The 18,476-nt window shown below is 43.0% G+C and overlaps 1 protein-coding gene across 1 annotated transcript in view; it reads left to right on the top strand.

Moving 5' to 3' along the window:
* EPB41L5 (erythrocyte membrane protein band 4.1 like 5) overlaps positions 1 to 18,476 on the top strand; it is a 1,452,967-nt gene that overhangs the window by 668,069 nt on the left and 766,422 nt on the right. Inside the window, exons 11-12 of the mRNA XM_086957110.1 lie at positions 6,685 to 6,754; positions 16,675 to 16,844. Of these exons, the coding sequence (XP_086813236.1) occupies positions 6,685 to 6,754; positions 16,675 to 16,844 (240 nt within the window). The remainder of the gene's footprint in view (positions 1 to 6,684; positions 6,755 to 16,674; positions 16,845 to 18,476) is intronic.

The following is an 18,476-nucleotide window of genomic DNA, read 5'->3' as shown; positions in this document are numbered from 1 at the left end:
ACAGGGCAAATACACGAGGACATACCTCACAAACGGCCTCATATAAAGGTAACACACAAAGTTCCTTTACCAAAAACACATCCAGAGGAGGCTTCAGAGGTAACCATACCAAGGGAATAGGACGTGGAGGCAATAACACCAGAGTCAGAGTTAGGAAAGGTCTATAGCAAAGTGACAGACATTGATTAGATAATACAATTTACGGTTTTTTGTAAATAAAAACCTAGAATGAAACAGTATATTAAGTCCACTTGTGTACAGAAACCAATGAGCAAAATAATTTCTGATAGAGCTTTATTGTTTATTGTTGTTGACTATTTTTCTTTTGTTTTCTACTGTTTTTTGTATATATAGTTTTTATAAGTGATTATGTGTTTAAATTTTATATAGTCTTGAATTAAAAAATACAAAAGAGAAAATACAAAATCAATAGACATGAAACATATATACAGTGATGAAGGCAAAGCGGTAGACACCACTACGAGCGTTTCGGCTCTTGAGCCTTCTTCAGGTGACCGTCTATTGTTAGAGTTTCAAAGAGTCCAGGACTCACAGTTAGGTGTAGCGTGGGTATAAAAGGTCAGTCGGTAAAGGCAGCTTCTTAAGATCTTGAGATGTGGAACGATGTAGTCCTATAGCTTGTCATATGATGTTATGACATCAGAGAAAAGGAGGTGGTAGAACAGTATAGTGGAGGTAGCTTAGATTCAGATCGTTATTTGTGTTGACATTTGTAGAACCTCCAAGAGGATAATTCCAGTGAGTAGATGGTAAGGTGATGAGAGCAAAAGACCGCACACCGGTATGCTAGAATGCATTCTAGCATACCGGTGTGCGGTCTTTTGGCGGTCGAGTACTGCTACCAGTCCTTTTCTACCAGGAGCGTCACTATCTTCATCAAACCTCACGGGTAATGCTATGACCAGATCATCCTCCATAGTATCTTCCGCTCCTGGGACATCCTTTCTACTTTATCTTTAGGTGGATACAAAATATTTGTGCTAACAATTATACATCATTATTGCTCGCCTCCGGATATTTTATCAACTTGTGGAGATAAATACTTGCTTCCTTCACTATTGCTCTCATCACCTTACCATCTACTCACTGGAAGTTATCCTCTTGGAGGTTCTACAAATGTCAACACAAATAACGATCTGAATCTAAGCTACCTCCACTATACTGTTCTACCACCTCCTTTTCTCTGATGTCATAACATCATATGACAAGCTATAGGACTACATCGTTCCACATCTCAAGATCTTAAGAAGCTGCCTTTACCGACTGACCTTTTATACCCACGCTACACTTAACTGTGAGTCCTGGACTCTTTGAAACTCTAACAATAGACGGTCACCTGAAGAAGGCTCAAGAGCCGAAACGCTTGTAGTGGTGTCTACCGCTTTGCCTTCATCACTGTATATATGTTTCATGTCTATTGATTTTGTATTTTCTCTTTTGTATTTTTTAATTCAAGACTATATAAAATTTAAACACATAATCACTTATAAAAACTATATATACAAAAAACAGTAGAAAACGAAAAATAGTCAACAACAATAAACAATAAAGCTCTATCAGAAATTATTTTTCTCAATTGTTTCTGTACACAAGTGGACTTAATATACTGTTTCATTCTAGGTTTTTATTTACAAAAAATCGTAAATTGTATTATCTAATCAATGTCTGTCACTTTGCTATAGACCTTTCCTAACTCTGTTTCTTCCCTATGTATAGCAAGTGCTACTATATTATATAGGGGTCCCCTTTTTCCAAATAATAACACCAGAGTCTCCACTGCTTTAAAACAGTGACTCAATTACACTACCTCCAGACCACTTAACACCGGTCACAGGCAGACTACCTGTCTGGAACGCAATTACCACAGACAGGTGGGTGAGAGAAATTATCCAGTCTGGCTACTGCCTAGAACTGACTTCTACACCACCAAACATACCACCCAGACATCGTCCAATGTCCAGAGAACACATCACCCTGTTACAACAAGAGGTGAACTGCATGCTATAAAAGGGGGCCATAGAGCAAATCCCTTTCCAACAGCAAGAGACCGGAGTATACTCCCTATATTTCCTGATTCCTAAGAAGGACGGCTCTCACACCAATATTGGACCTCAGACCCCTAAATCAATGCATACTGTCGGTGCACTTTCATATGATAACATTACAACAAGTGCTCCCGTTGCTACAACAGGGGGATTTCCTAGCAACACTGGACCTCAAAGATGTGCATTTCCACATACCCATCCATCCAGCCCACAGAAAGTACCTCAGATTCACAATAGAAGGTCAACACTACCAATTCAAGGTTTTGCCCTTCGGGGTTACCACGGCTCCAAGAGTGTTTACAAAATGCTTAGCGACATTGGCAGCACATCTGAGAAAGCAGCACGTCCATGTGTACCCTTACCTGGACGATTGGCTAATACAAGCAAAATCGTACCAACAATGTGCAGCACACATGTCTCAGACAATCCAGCTGCTACACAGCTTAGGATTCTCAATCAACTACACAAAATCACATCTGCAACCGTCCCACATACAGCAGTACCTGGGAGCCACCATAAACACCTCAGTGGCAAAGGCATATCCAAACACAGCAAGGATAGCGAGTATGCAGACACTCATTCGCAAATTCCTGCCAAAACACTCTTTGCCAGCTCAAGTCTTCATGCAACTCATAGGCATGATGGCCTCCTGCATATTTATTGTCCCCCAAGCCAGACTTCAGATGCGCCCATTGCAGGAATGCCTGGCACGGCAATGGAACCAGGCTCATGGACAACTTAAAGACCTAGTGTTGGTAGACAGTCGCACTTACAACTCTCTGCAGTGGTGGACCCCACAAAACCTTAGCAAGGGGCGACTGTTCCAAGAGCCGGTTCCACAACTAGTACTAACAGCGGACGCATCACTGACAGGCTGGGGAGCCCATCTCGTTCAATACACAGTACAGGGGCTCTGGACAAACAAACAGAAAAGGCTACATATCAACCAACTAGAGTTGCTAGCAATATTCCTAGCCCTAAAAGCATTTCAGAAATACTTGTACAGCAAGACGGTGTTGATCCGGACGGACAACATGGCCGCGATGTACTATATCCAGAAACAGGGAGGAACGGACTCTCCACAGCTGTCCCATCTGGCACAAAGCATCTGGAAGTGGGTGATTCCCAAAAATATTTTTCCCCTAGCAGAACACTTTCCAGGGAAGGACAATCAAATTGCTGACCTGCTCAGCAGGCACAGCCAGCAATTACATGAATGGGAAATTCACCCCCAGGTCCTTCAGCCATTCTTCGAGGAGTGGGGTCACCCAGAAATAGACCTGTTCGCCACAAAAGAAAACTCGAAATGCCAATACTTTGCCGCCAGGTTCCCACATCCATTATCACAGGGCAATGCGATATGGATGAACTGGTCAGGCAGATTTGCGTACGCTTTTCCCCCAGCACCACTGATCCCGCTGGTGGCACGCAAACTGCGGCAACAATCCCTCACTCTAATCCTAGTTGCTCCCACATGGGCGAGCCAACCATGGTACACGACGTTACTGGAACTCTCAGTAGTTCCCCATCAAAGACTGCACCTCATCTTCTAACTCAGAACCATGGAGAAATCAGACACCCAGATCCCAATCAAATGAACCTAACGATCAGGCTCCTGAGGTCTTAGTTTGGATACCTTAACTTGCCCCCAGATTGCATGAATATCATTAGGGAGGCAAGAAGACCAACCACACGAGCGTGCTATGCAGCTAAATGGAAAAGATTTGTTATTTACTGCACCAATAACCAAATCAACCCCTTAGATGCTTCAATACAAAACATAATATGTTACCTGCTGCACCTACAAAGATGTAACTTAGCATACTCTTCAATACGGCTACACCTCGCTGCCATAGCAGCATACCTTCAAAACAGGCATCACCTTTCACTGTTTGGAATACCAGCAATCAAAGCCTTCATGGAGGGTTTAAAAAGGGTAATTCCTCCTAGGCACCCCCCTTCCCCAGTCTGGAATCTCAATATAGTGCTTACCAGACTCATGCGTCCTCCTTTCGAACCTTTACTTTCATGCGAACTACAATTCGTAACGTGGAAAGTTGCGTTCTTGGTAGCCATCACCTCACTCAGAAGAGTGAGTGAATTACAAGCGCTTACAATTCAAGAGCCTTTCATGCAGGTACATGCCAACAGGGTGGTTCTTAGAACAAACCCTAAATTCATGCCTAAGGTTGCATCCAATTTCCATATCAACCAATCAATAGAACTGCCAGTATTCTTTCAAAATCCACAGTCAGTAGCTGAGAGAGCCCTGCACACACTAGACGTAAAGAGAGCTCTACTTTACTATGTGGACAGAACTAAATCCTTTAGGAAAACAAAGCAACTGTTTGTTGCCTTTGCACCACAACACAAGGGGAATCCAATTTCAAAATCAGGAATAGCCAGATGGATAGTTAAATGCATTCAGATATGCTATCAAAAGGCAAAACGCACTTTAACCGCCCCCCCCCCCCAAGAGCACACTCCACTAGGAAAATGGGGGCATCCATGGCTTTCCTAGGAAATATTCCTCTTGAAGATATCTGTAAGGCAGCCACATGGACCACCATACACACCTTCACTAAACACTACTGTGTAGATGTGCAAACAAAACAGCAAGCTGCTGTAGGCCAGGCTGTCCTCAAAACTCTTTTTCAAACTGCTGCAGCTGGCACAGGTAGCCACCGCTAGAGGAGATACTGCTATACAGTCTATGCACAAGATATGAATTCAGCAGCCCACATGCCTCGAACGGAATATGCTACTCACCAGTATGCATCTGTTCTTGGCATGTAGGGCTGCTGACATTCATATCGCCCGCCCTCCTCCCCGGTGCCCGTAGCAGCTGCAGCATTCTTTCTGGCATGGACATCTCTTACTTTACTATCTCCATCTCTGCCACAGTGGCGAAAAACAATCTGAGGATGCCCATGCGTACTGTAGTCCAAGGGGAGGAGTCACCTATCTCGTGATACTTCGAAGACTCTTCCAAGACAACAAGTGCAATCATCCCGACCCAACACTAGGCGGCGATCTGTGCACAAGATATGAATGTCAGCAGCCCTACATGCCAAGAACAGATGCATACTGGTAAGTAGCATATTCCTTTATTCTCAAAGTTGACCGGTTTTCTTTTTCTGCATAGTACAGTTATCCGTTCTGTACCTCTCTTGGTCGGTGCACCGGCTATATGATATCTATGGTCTCCAACGTAAGCAGTCCCTGGTTCGCCTGTGCGAGAGGAAGCGCGAGTAAGCAGCGCTGCTGAAAAGGACTGGGAAAACCTATTCCCGCTACAAACAGAGACCGGGTCCAACGAGTAAACCAAACACACGGCATGGCGACCGCCGCCTTGTGTCAAAACCCGATACTCTAGGTCGCACAAACTAAGTAGAACGAGCCGAATGAGGAATTGAAGTAGAAATCTACGCCTGACTCGATAAAAGATTTAAAACTCCACTCCCATTGATTTGCGATGCACAGTTCAACGTGCCCAATCTAATCCACGAGAGCCCTCCGCTCCGGATATAAAGAATCATAACACTGAGAGAGCCCTGAGGAGAATCTGTAACTAACTACAGATTCGAAACGCGTCGGCAAAACGGCAGACAAATTCCAGAATCAGTGCCCCCCTTTTGTGTTGGGTTTAATCATTCTTTGGTTTGAAATAATTTGATTTGTCTTCTGAGTACTGCCGTAGACATCTCTTGTTTACCCTTTTTCTGGTTAACAGTGGCCTGACTAGCTCTCAAAAAATCAATTATTTTTTCATAGAGTCAAGAAATACCATTCACATGAGAAGTTTGTCGTGTATAGTATATGTGATATATGTCCAGTTGGTGTAAATATGTGTAAATGTTCTTGTATTTTTTTGTAAATATTGTTCTGCAAATGGTTATGAAGTGTTCTTCTTGCCCATGAAATTGATACATTTCAATTAAAAACATATGAATAAAAGGGTTAAATAATATTACCCATACAAACAAACTGACCCGGCCTTTTGTTTGTTAGTCTCATGAGCTTTTAGCGAGACGAAATAAGTGGGAGGGCTAGCAAATTGTCTTTTTGTACTGCAAGATATGAATGTCAGCAGCCCTACATGCCAAGAACAGATGCATACTGGTAAGTAGCATATTCCTTTATTCTCAAAGTTGACCGGTTTTCTTTTTCTGCATAGTACAGTTATCCGTTCTGTACCTCTCTTGGTCGGTGCACCGGCTATATGATATCTGCGGTGTTGCACTAGAATAATCCGTAAAATGCCAGGACAAACAATGGAAGCTTATTTAATTGCAAATAAATGATAAATTATCATTGCTGAAGTATGCACTAATAAGTATAGAAAAGGTGTGATAGCAAACAAGATAAGGTTGAGACAACCTAGTTCTCAGTGTTAGAAGTGTAAATTATTAATAGTGCGAAATGTAAGTACTTTAAAAAAAATAGATTTTCTTGTGAATGAACATCTGTGCTTGAGATGTGTTTTATGTACCCCTGGACTTTCGGTGTGATTGTGGGTCTTTTCTCCTACATGATTGTGTTTAGCTCAAATTCTTACATTATGTTTCTCTCATATGGCTGATTTGTATGTCAACAATGTTTTTTTTTCCTTATTAAGGCCAAAAATAACACGCCTGGACTTCAGAAAGAGCAAACTGACACTAGTCGTAGTGGAGGACGATGAACAGGTGGGTAGCACCCTTTTCTGGAAACGGGTTGAGTTTTGAAGATTGTTTTTTGCAGCTGTTTGACATGGAGATTTCTATCGTGCTGTGAATTATTTTTTCTACTTCTTTTTGTAATTACTGTTCACTTTGCAACATTTTTTATCTACTGAAATCCTTGCAGTGTGGCATAGCCATAAAAGATAATTGTGCATGTACAGCTCATACCAGCAGAGTTGTTTAACTGTTGTCTTCCAGCATAGTACTGATACTGCCATCTTGATTGTTTGCAGCTGTTTTATTTTGGCTGTATTAGCCAACTTGCGTTTTCCACAAACTTGCACAAATCACATTTGGTCTTCATTCTGTACTAGCTCACTGGTATCCGCTAGTCAGGGGGAGGGGCCATACGAGATTAAATGTAGTAGTCTGAACGGTGGTTGTTGGAATTATATCTGGCCTACAATATCAACAATGCTACATTATTTCCACTGACTTTCAAACTGCTTCTGGTACTCTTCAAAAGTGTGTGCATTACCCATAATCCCATTGATAGTGGGAAAACGTATCCAGTTGCCTCCAATCTGCAAACAACTTGCTACAAGTATTTTCCCTTCCAGCAAATCTTTTGCACCATTCACACAAATCTTGCTACTCCTGACTTCTATATTTGAGCAGTTGCTTTGGTCTTTGGAACCATATGCTATAACATTTGCAAGTTACCGTAGGAATATTTTCATGAACTAAATGGTTGAACATGTATTTCTTCACTTTCTACCTCAGTCCACTCCTTTCTCTCACCAGCAGCTGAACGTCACTAGCCTCACCCATCCTTTAGAAGACTGGAAAAACCCTTTCATCCTTTAATCTGTGTAAATGTTTCTGCATGTACAATGTAGTGAAATCACCCATACTGTTATACATGATTTAGTAAATTCAATTGGCAAAGATGACTTAAAGTATAACAAAGGCATATGCTAACACCGTAAGGGTTCAAAGTAACTTTAGTAGGAAAGGCTACATGGGTAGACTGCACCCACAAATGATACTTCCTTTAGATAATCCGTTCCAGTTATCATTAATATTTGAATCTGTTGGTTCTTGTACTAGGCTTGCATAGATGTTTTTTTACCTCCACCAACCTCCTTCACTTAAAATACATCCTGCCACTGGGATGTGATTCACTTTTTGATTAAAATTGCCTTTTCAAGGGATGGGATGCAAACTCTTTTACTCTTACCTTATAATCTTTTTTTTTCTTCAAAATAATTTAATTAGATGTTTGGCATAATGCACAAAGTGTAAGTGTACTGGCAGTTGACTGTAGACGCTCATTGTTCGCCACACAAAACAAACCCACAGTGCTCCAGCCCACATATAGGCTCAACCATCTCCCATCATTTAAAATTAGCTCAATAGTAACTCAGCCATTGCTACTTTCCAGGAACATATGGGTTCCTTAAAGGAAAAAAAAAAATCTGATCTCTGATATCACCCGTAGACCCAATGGGATCAGAGCAAAGCCTCTCATTTATGTGCTTATCTCTTACAGCTTGTATTTATTTTCTATTGAGTCTTGTGTACTCAGGTTCTGAATGATAAATATTTTGAATTTGAAATCTCTTTGCTGCTGTGGCCCTTGTTGCTATCTTTTCCTTTGGGTTCGGTCTCCCATTTCAACCAGCACATTCCATATACTAGATTGACCTTAGTTCATGGCCTTCATCGTAATCCTGGTGACCATGCATACTATGAAAGGCAGGGCTCTTTATCACCTACCAAGACCTTGCCCTCCAAAAGGTGAATCATAAGGGCACCCTTACATGGGAGCGGGAGACCCAAAACTCTAACTATTTTTACTCTGTTATTGTTGTCAGCAGTACCACTTCATCCTCCGACCATAATTCTGAGAGAATAGCACAGTTCATCTAAGCCTTGTAGGCACTCACTGTGTCCTCAAAGTTTTGACCTGGTTCTCCATCTGTCACAAGGGCATCCAGGTTCAGAACTTACTTTTGGGTACAGCCAAATTTTCTTCTGGAGTTCTTTTCTGAGAAACTCCACTGCGCTCGGGTGAAGATGGACTTTAAGATCAAAGTAAAATCTGTCTCCTGCCTGCTTTCTGTTTTCCTTAGGAGGCATGGTAAATCCTCAGAGACATCCCACCAGCGCTGTGTTTGTTGCAATCCTCCACGTCAAATCGGTGCCCTCCTTGGTCACTGCTATTCTTATGGTACTGCAGCGGTCATCAAGTAGGGGAATTAAAGAAATTGCTTGATTCCAATAATTTCTCAATCCCAAAGAGATAGGACTCCTGGCTGTGTCCGTTGCCCCTCTAGGCTGACAGAGGAGGTACCAACTCAAGTCACCAATTCTGACACAAAGTATTCAGATTGGTTGTAGTTAGCATTGATAAATCGCCCCAAACACCCTACTGTTGTCCTGCCCAGGATCCAAAGTAGAGGCCCTCTCCTCTAGATGGCATATGCTGGGGTCACCTATGCTTCAGTAGTAGTCATCATGGATCACAGGAGGATGGAGTGGGATTGCTGCTCTTCACATTTGTCAGACCTTCTTTGATTAGACTCTAGATCTGTCGTATCAGCATGCACACTGCTGGTTACTCTGCACAGGGCATAAACTCATGGTTCATCTCTCAGCCTCCATCTGAAAAACAAGGTTCTAGAAAGGGAGCTTTGCCAGACCCCCAAAAGGATGAACCTCCATGCTAGCCTGGCAAGGCCTGACCTACAATGTTTTTTCTCCTTACTCCATTCCCTCCCCATACTTCTCATTCCTACACACTTTTGCTTTTAGGTGTGGATGAAACTCCTCTCCTTTGCCTTTAAAAATTAAAAAAAAGAAATCCTTTCATTTTTCTACTTTTATTCATCATCATTCACTTTTTGTGCAGACCACTTTGATTGTGAAAAGTAACGTGTCTCCCAGAAGTCTCCTGGTGCTCCCACATTCTCATTTCTGCTTACCTCTTTCCCTGCCTTGCCCTTCTTGCCATACCTCTTTATTTCCCATTTTACATTGGACTGCTTTTCCTAACTGGGATTTTCTAAGGGGTCCACTGCTCTTTATTTCTTTACATTTCTTATTTTGTTAGCTGTCGTTAGCCAATCGCTCTCTTGTTCATTCCTTTTTGGGAGTGGCACACAGTACTCTCCTCTGCCCTCCAAAACTTAAAACCATTACAGCCTGGCTGTGTGTGCAATCCAACAGGAAAGAGCAAGAGGGAGAAATCCAATCCCGGGCAATTACCAGCCTAGCGGGGAATAATAATAATATTGAAGATGGCCACGCAAGTCTATGATTCTCTTCCTTATAACCCATCATAATTTCTGTAACCGAAAGAGGTGAGTCAGTCCCCAATTTCTAAGAGAATACTTGGCCTATCTTTTGCCAAAATGTCTCTAGTTCCGAGCATGTTGCAAACATAGGCATTATGCTAGCCGTATTCAGACCACATCTGTGACATTTCGTCTGATCGCTACCAAGAGCCAGTGAAGTCCATTTAGCAATTTTTTCTGGTGTATAGTACAGAGTAAGCCTATGGTACGGAATTGCTGTAGCCGCAGACTAACAGATTATGCAAATTCATCTATAGTACGTAGTGCTCGTCCCATAGTGATAGGTGTGATCCCCCGTCCCCAGAACCTTACTTCAATGCTCCGCAAGTCTTTCACAATCACTTTGTCGCTAGTTGTTAAAACACTTATACATATGGCTTATCAAAGATTTTGTGTTCTTCCCTTGTAAGCTGTCCCAGATCTCGGAGCTAGATATTTTTGTCAGGGCTAGATGTCTTACAAGGTGATCCTAATCTGGTGATATTTGAAAGACATATAATCAGTTAATTTATACTGGATCTGCAGACTCTCAAAAGAAACAAAGCCATTATAATCATAAAGATGCCCGAGATGTGAGATCCCATAAGGAGCCCATCGTTTGCGGACAACATCTTGAAACACCTCAGGGAATATCGGATTACCCCTTAGGGGAAGCTTATCATAGTAAAATGATAAAGTATATCTAGAAGATATAGCACGCTATATATATAATATATATATATATATATATATATATATATATATATATATATATATATATATATATATATATATATATATATAATCTCTGATTCTGTATAAGTACATACTGCTATCCTCTCCCAATATAAATTGATATATTTTTTTTTTGAACAGGGTTTAAAAGGTTGCTAAAACGCCCAACAAAAGCTGCCCAAAAATACATGTTAAAGTCAGGAAAATCACACCCTCCCTGATTATATGGAAGCTTTAGCAGATCAATAGGTCATCCAGCTTTTCTGTATTTCCAAATAAAACTGATAGCACGTCCTCTAATCTCAAAGAAAAAATTAGGAACCTGGAAGGGGATAAACCAAAATAAATAAGAATTTGGGTAGTATCTTAATTTTAATGATATTAGATCGTCCTATAATGCCTATAGGGAGTTTATGCCAGTTCTTTAACTATTTAACTGTATCTTTCAATAATGATTCGTAATTTAGGGTGAATATCTGATCTATCTGTGCAGAGAGCCTAACCTCTAATTAAGTAGCTACGGAGCAAACACCAGGAATTGATTTTTCGGGTTTAAAATTGAGAAGTACTTGTGTTTTTTTAACATTTAATTTATACCCTGAAATTAAGCCAAACTTGGTTGCTTCGTCCTAAATGACATTTATCGCCCTAGCTGGTTCAGTTGTAAAAACCCACAATGTCATCTGCATAAGCAGTAACCATAAGCTGAGTTGCGCCTGAGGCTAAGGGAGTGATTTGTGAGTTAGATTGCTGAACACGTATAAATGGCTCGATATATAGAGCAAACCGCAAAGGTGCGGGGGGCAACCCTGCCTACTACCCATAAGATTGGAAATGTTAATGAATGTAAACCTGACTATAATAATTTAGCTTGGGGTTTATTATATAAAGCTTGTATCCATTGCTTAAATTGTCCCCTAACGCCAAATGTAGCGAGTGTAGCGCGCAGAAAATCCCACCCTGTCGAAAGCCTTTTCGGCATTCAAAAGAACCATGCCAAGAGGGATTGACATCTTCCCAGCCATATCAAAAGCCCCCGCTGCCATATTAACATTAGCTGTAGTATCCCTACCTTGAATAAAGTCATGTTGATGGACAGATACTAACCCGGGCATGATTGGAGCAAGACGTATCGCCAAAATGTCGGCATTAAAATTTATAAGCCAGATTAGCTGGTAATCGCCGCACTAGTCCCTTTAAAAAAAAGAAAAGACTATCTGCGTCATATTCCAAGACTCTGGTATCTATCCACTTGAGCCTATACATTGTATAACCAAACTAACCTGTGAAATCAAAATATCTTTAAAAAACTTATAAAACAGCCGCCTTCCCAGATGGCAGAGTAGATATTGCCAAACCTATTTCTTCCCTCGAGATATCATTCTCCAATAAAGCCAATGTCTCTTCACTCATGGCTGGGAGATGACTGCCCTGAAGATACCGTTGTATATCGTCCTCTTCTGGTTCAATACTTCATGTATATAGCTTTGGATAATATTTGAAAAATAGCTCTAAAATCGCCTGTGGATGTGAATGCAGAGTACCATTTGCCCCTTTTAGAGTTCTTTGAGTTTCAGCTCTATCCTCTGCAACCTTATACGCCAGAACCCTTCCTATTTGTTAGCCATATTCATATTGCGTAAAACGATATTTAATATATCTCAGCCCAATTTTCTCCCTAAATGTCTTCTTTGTAGCTAATCTGACATCTATTAAAGAAGCAGCTGTTCCTGATCGATAGTACCCCGCAAGACTACTTCCTCGTGTTGTTCTTCAGCATTTCGTACTGCATGAATGACCGCCTTGCTTGCAGCCTTACGCTCTTTATTCTGCTGCAATACATATTGTTGGGTTGCCCCTCTTACTGCCTTCATAGTATGTCAAACCGTAAGCAGGGAGGCTGACCCCATATTCTCTTTAAAAAATCATTCAAGCTGTTTTCTAATATTAGCCAAACACACACTGTCCGAAAATAGATATCTGGGAAAAGAGAAGGGTCTAGGTATCTTAGATTCGACTGTGGCCCTAAACGATAGTAGTATGGGATTGTGGTCGGAAGTAACCCGTTGGCATACTTCCATATCTGATATTATTTGTTCTGACGCCCATGCCATATCTATTCTAGAATAAGGCGTATGTGGGGCAGAGTAGTACGTAAAGCCTGGGACAGTTGGATTGAAGTTTCTCCATGCAGCTCTAATAGACTGCAGCCGCCCCAATTCTAAGATTGCTGCCCAAGTCTTCCACCTTCTATGAGTAGCTCCGCGTCTAGTTAAGTCTATATTATAATCCATAACACAATTAAAATCCTCCGTGATTAAACGCTCCCCCTCCCAATTTAACATTTTGATATTCAATACATCGAAAACAGTAGGATCGTCAATATTTGGGCCATATAGCGAACAAAAAACATATTTCTTGCCTCTAATTTCTAGTTGTGCAATTGCCCATCTACTTCTCTGATCGGCCAATGTCTTATGTATCGTACATGTAAATCATTTATTCTTTAATATGGCAGTGCCCCTTGTTGAAGTACTTTGTGCCATACACACTATTGTTTTATACCCCAAGTGTTTAAGAAGATTGCGTTCTTTATATGAGAGATGCGTCTCTGTTACCAGACTAATCTGGGGACTATATATGTTTACGTTTTCCCATACAAGTTGCGCTTAGTTCTGCTGTTGAGACTTGCCACGTTCCAAGCGAGACACTTAACCTAATCCATAACAAAAATTGTTCCCTCCCATCATATTGCTACACTTCCCAGAGCGTGTCTTTATTTTTGTACTTCTTCTGTATTCATATGCTCTATTTACAAACCTATTTCTTAATTTCCTGTGTGTACCCCATGTTGACTTTTTTCTGCCCATCAATAATCCACCCCACTCCCCCTTCACCCACCCCGCCCTCCTCACTGTATCGTAGAGGAGGAATCATCCCCTTTTACCAGCTGCCGCTGATTTGGCAGCTACTTGGGTACAGAACCACCACAGTGGCTCTCAAGCTGAGCCCACACCCATTACCCATTTGTCATTTTGAGGAAGGAGAAAAGACGAGAGACAAGACAGTTACATTCAAATATCAAAAACAAAAAAAAGCCCGAAAAAAATCAGACCATCTCCCCCCTTTTAAAAAAAACTTTATTCAGCTAAAAAACCTGAATCAAAGCACTCTTAAATTTTAAGTTTTGTGCGACAGCCCTGTTTGCCATCTGCCTATAGCTTCTTTCGTCTCATGCTCAGTTAAGAAAAATACGATTGACCACCCCGCAAAACTTTGAGTCATGTTGGCTTCTGTAAAACTACTTGTGCACCAGTAGCTTTGAACCGCAGTGGCAATTCCGCCACGGTACGGCGGTTTAACGGAGTGGGCCGGGCCGCGGCGGCCAACGGTAGTGCTTGCGATGGCTGTTGGCAGACAAACGCAGCAAAGGGGTTAATGGATCAATCAATTGACGTAATTTCCAGCGTCTATCCTTTGTCACTTTACAAAGGTCTGACCGCAGAAAGATAGTGAGAGTCAACTGTCACAGGGAAGCTAGGACGAGTCTTCATAGATACAGCGTGCCGAATTAAAAAGTTTGCCTAAATTATCAAAAATGGCCTCCACCCCTATTTGTATTGTACCTGTGGGAGTCTCTGAACCCTATGCAGCTGACAGTCCCAGTCCCAATCCCCCAAGTCGGGAAAGGCCTTCTGAAAAGCTGGACTACAAATGCTCTGGGATCTGATCCCTCCTTCCCTTCCGGGACTCCAAACAGTCTTCGATTATGTCGCCGCTGACGATTTTCAAGATCCTCTATCTTAAGCTGCATAGCTGAGATCTGGACATCATGCATCTGCAGCGAACTGACTTTTTGAGTAGTGGTCTCCTCAGTGTTTGCAACCCTCTGCTGTAGTTCCACAATATCATTAATGAGTGTCCCGACCTTAAGTGTCACCTCCTTTAGTGACTGCTGAATGCTGTAGTTATCAGCCCTGGCCTGTGCATAATGTTCCTGCGGTTCAGATCTCTGATCATTTAGGGCCCGAAGAATCAAAGAGCGATGGTTCATCGTAATCTTGAATATTCTCAGATTGATACTCCCTCACAGTCTGCTGCAGTACTCTAGAAGGGCTAGATGTCGATGACAAACCAATAGAGTGCAAAGTAGGTGGCTGGTCGGTAGGTGTCACTAGTTCTGGCTCTAGAATAACCCCCGCAGTTTTCCATAGCTTTTATGCCACCGCAGTCTATTGGGCTAGTACTTGATAGCTGTGATATTATTGTCTTGACCCCTCCCTTCGCTTGAACCCACCAACGCAGGGGACAGCCACCTAAAGTATCTCTAGCACGTGGGGGGACAGTACATTGTTGGTTATCATGCCTATTGAGATTTTCTTCCCGCCTCTCATTATTTTAGGCTTTACGTTTTTCTTTTTACTAAAGGTTACATTATGTGACTTATTCTCAATGGGCATACTCACACCAGCACTCATAGGTGCCGGAAAATCCCTCCTGTTTTCCAGAGATTCAGGTTTACCAGATTCCTGTTGGGAGCCTTGTACTTCTGAGATGATTTCACCCATCTCCAGCCAATATCTGAAGTATGGATTGTATATTGTTATCCATATCAGGATTCACTCTCGGAGGGATTATGGCGGGGGTTGTGACAGTGGCACAATCAAGAATCTCCCTGATTCTGTCTTAAGCTAGTCAGGTCACTGTATGTTATGCTTTCTCTCCTGTGTGTACTAAATGTACCTCCACATTCTATAGTTTAAGTTTGCACACTGCTACCTTCCCCACCTTCCATGAAATTAGCCTCTGTCTGAACCCCCAATGACTCTGATGAAAATGAGAAAACTTTGAGATCCCTTGGATACGTTGTAGCATTATCAAAACACGAAGTCCTCTCAGGCTGTTCAAAAAGATAATTTTGCACAAGGCTGCGAGTGTCTAAGCTCCAAGGAGCATTATTATGACTTCTTTGTTGCATGGAGGTTGCTTTTAGATCGATTCTGCTATTTTGTTGCCAGCAGTCTGTCCAGAGATTTCACCTGCAGCAAACAAATACGCTGCCTTTCCTGATTGTAGAAGTCGCAGCAGCTGCTTACCTACTTTTGAAAGGCCTTTAATAGTATTCCCTCTCTGAGCTGCCAGCGCCTCCTCCATCTCATCATCCCCCCACAGCGCCTATCGCGCTAGTTGTGCTCACCAGTATCCGTCCTACCAGTTTGCCTCTTGGCGCTGTCTTCAGTGGAGCCATGCGCCCCCTTGAAACAGAGTGCTGAGCAGAGGGTAATCTCAAGGGCAGTCTCAGCAAGTGGACCACCGAGCAGCGTCCGATTAACAGGCGCACAACAGCCACCCGACCACCACAGCTGCCTGCATTCACTTAGTTCTTCAGCTTGCCGCCATGATTTCTGTAAGTTTTGTTTTGACAGTTTTGGCAGTTCTCTTTTGCGCAGTGTATTTGCTTCGAGGTCTCATTGTCCCTTGTTGCCGTTTCTTTTTTTGCCTTTGCCTTACATCGGCAAGGTGTAGGTGCTCTGGAGCCTCGCTGTGTGCCTGCTTTCTCAAACCTTGTCAGACCGCCATATTATTCCACCTCGCAATGTAACCCTGCTGCCCCCCAGTTGCTATCAATTTCTTTTGCAAAGAAACCGGCAGCACTTCGTCTCTAGCCGCTCCACACTTTCCCAATGTCCTTGTTTCTCTGTAACATTTCTTCTTTCTATGTAAATGTTCTCTTTAGCTGTGTCAAATTTTTAAATATAAAAAGGTATACATACATTGATGTTTTCTTTGAAGTAAATATACATCTTAATCATTTACTGACCTTTTGGTAACCTTTCTAATTCTTGCATTTCATTCTGTTGTCTGTTTCAGGGTAAGGAACAGGAGCACACTTTTGTCTTCAGGATGGAGCACCCTAAAGCCTGCAAGCACTTGTGGAAATGTGCTGTTGAACATCATGCTTTCTTCAGGCTCCGTGGGCCAGTGCAAAAAAGTATGAGTGGTCCAGGATTCATACGCCTTGGATCACGTTTCCGTTACAGGTAAGTTGTCTGTTGCATGATCCATAGAAACGAATGATGAAGGAATGGCCGAGGAGAACAATCTTATAGGAGGAAGAGTGAGAATAATAGACTGTAATATGGGAAAGAGCAGAAGATATGCAAGTTTGACTCTGAAATTGAATAAAGATGTAATGGATGTGTAAGGATGTTATAGATGGGTGAGGTTAAGACCAGAGCTAGTGAGTTGCTCGAAGGAGAAAGGAACGCAAGTGATTTTTTTTTAAATCATTTTTTATTGACTTTTATACCATATGAAAAAACAGTCACAATACATCATCAGCAGTTAAAGGTGATAAAACATTGCAGTCATGCCTATGGGGTGTAGACATTGATCTATGGATCTACGGATTGGGGGCATGAGGACGCTAGTGACTGATGCAGTGTGAGAAGGGGAAACACTGGGAGAAAGAGGGGGGTGGGGGGAACTAGGAACCCCTCGTGGGTAGAAGGAGATGGAGAGCGTGAGCTGTGAAGTGCGGGGAGAGGGGGGGGGGGATCACCCCAAGGGGGGAAGAAGAACCGGGGGGGAGAGGGGATCAGGGGGGGCGAAGACTGGGACTGGGGAGGGCAGAATTACGCAGATTGTACAGGGCGCATCCATGAGGAAGGTGATGGAGGGAGGGGAGATGTGGGGCGAGCAGCGGGGGTGGCGGCCAGGTGTGATGAAGGTAGGAGGGGACGATGCCCTATGCCCTATGCACGCTAACGAGGCAGTGGTGCTGTCTGGGACGCCACAGCGCGTTGCAAGGTGTTCGGGGTGTCACGTTAGTGGGCTAGATTGAATTGGTGGGACAACGTGGCCCAGTCCAAGGATATGGGATGCTTGCGCTGGCCCCTTGCCTCCTCACCCCGCAGTGCGTCCTCCTCCGCCATTGCCCATTTTTTCACCGCACCCACCCATGCCTCGAAGGAGGGTCCGGTAGATGTCCGCCAGTGCATGGTTATGTTCCTCTTGGCTAAAAGCAGGGATAGTGCAGCATATCTGACCTGCACCTTATGTGTCTTTGGCCTACGGAAGGTTCCTATCGCAACTGCCTCCCAGGAACGTAGGTCTGCGAGGCCGGTGAGGGTGGAAATAGAGTCTAGAACTGCCGACCAGTAGGCCTGAAGTGTTGGGCAGCTTCAGAACATGTGCAAAAAATGCACGTCAGGTGATTGACAGCGGGGGCAGAAGAACTGTATCTGGAAAGAAACGCTGCAGACGTGCTGGGGATTGATAGGCCCGGTGTAGGATATAGAATTGTATATTTTTTAACCTAGCCTTTCGTGAGACTTTCTTAGGGAATTCTAGTGCCCTCTTAGGGAATTCTAGTGCCCTATCCCATTCCTTGTCGTATAAGGGACGTCCTATTTTGTCCTCCCAGGTGGCCCTCAGAGTGAATAAGGGTGTGTGTGTGAGTTCCCTGATCGACTTATAAAGCCAGGTGACTAGATGTCTGCCGCAACCCATGTGGAGTATGGTGTGAATGACCCGGTGAGTCGCGGGCTCGCCGGCAGTGAGGTCGCTGTGCGTGCGGAAGCAGTCAATGAGCTGACAATGCGTCAGAAATTGTCCTGGCGGGAGGACGTGGTCCTCTGAGTTGGACATACGGGCGTAGTTGGCCCTCCGCA

The sequence above is a fragment of the Lissotriton vulgaris genome, chromosome 2_1, assembly GCF_964263255.1.
Source record: "Lissotriton vulgaris chromosome 2_1, aLisVul1.2, whole genome shotgun sequence".
NCBI classification, from domain to species: domain Eukaryota; kingdom Metazoa; phylum Chordata; class Amphibia; order Caudata; family Salamandridae; genus Lissotriton; species Lissotriton vulgaris.
Note: the sequence above shows the minus strand (reverse complement) of the source record. Positions and strands in the feature narration are given on the sequence as shown.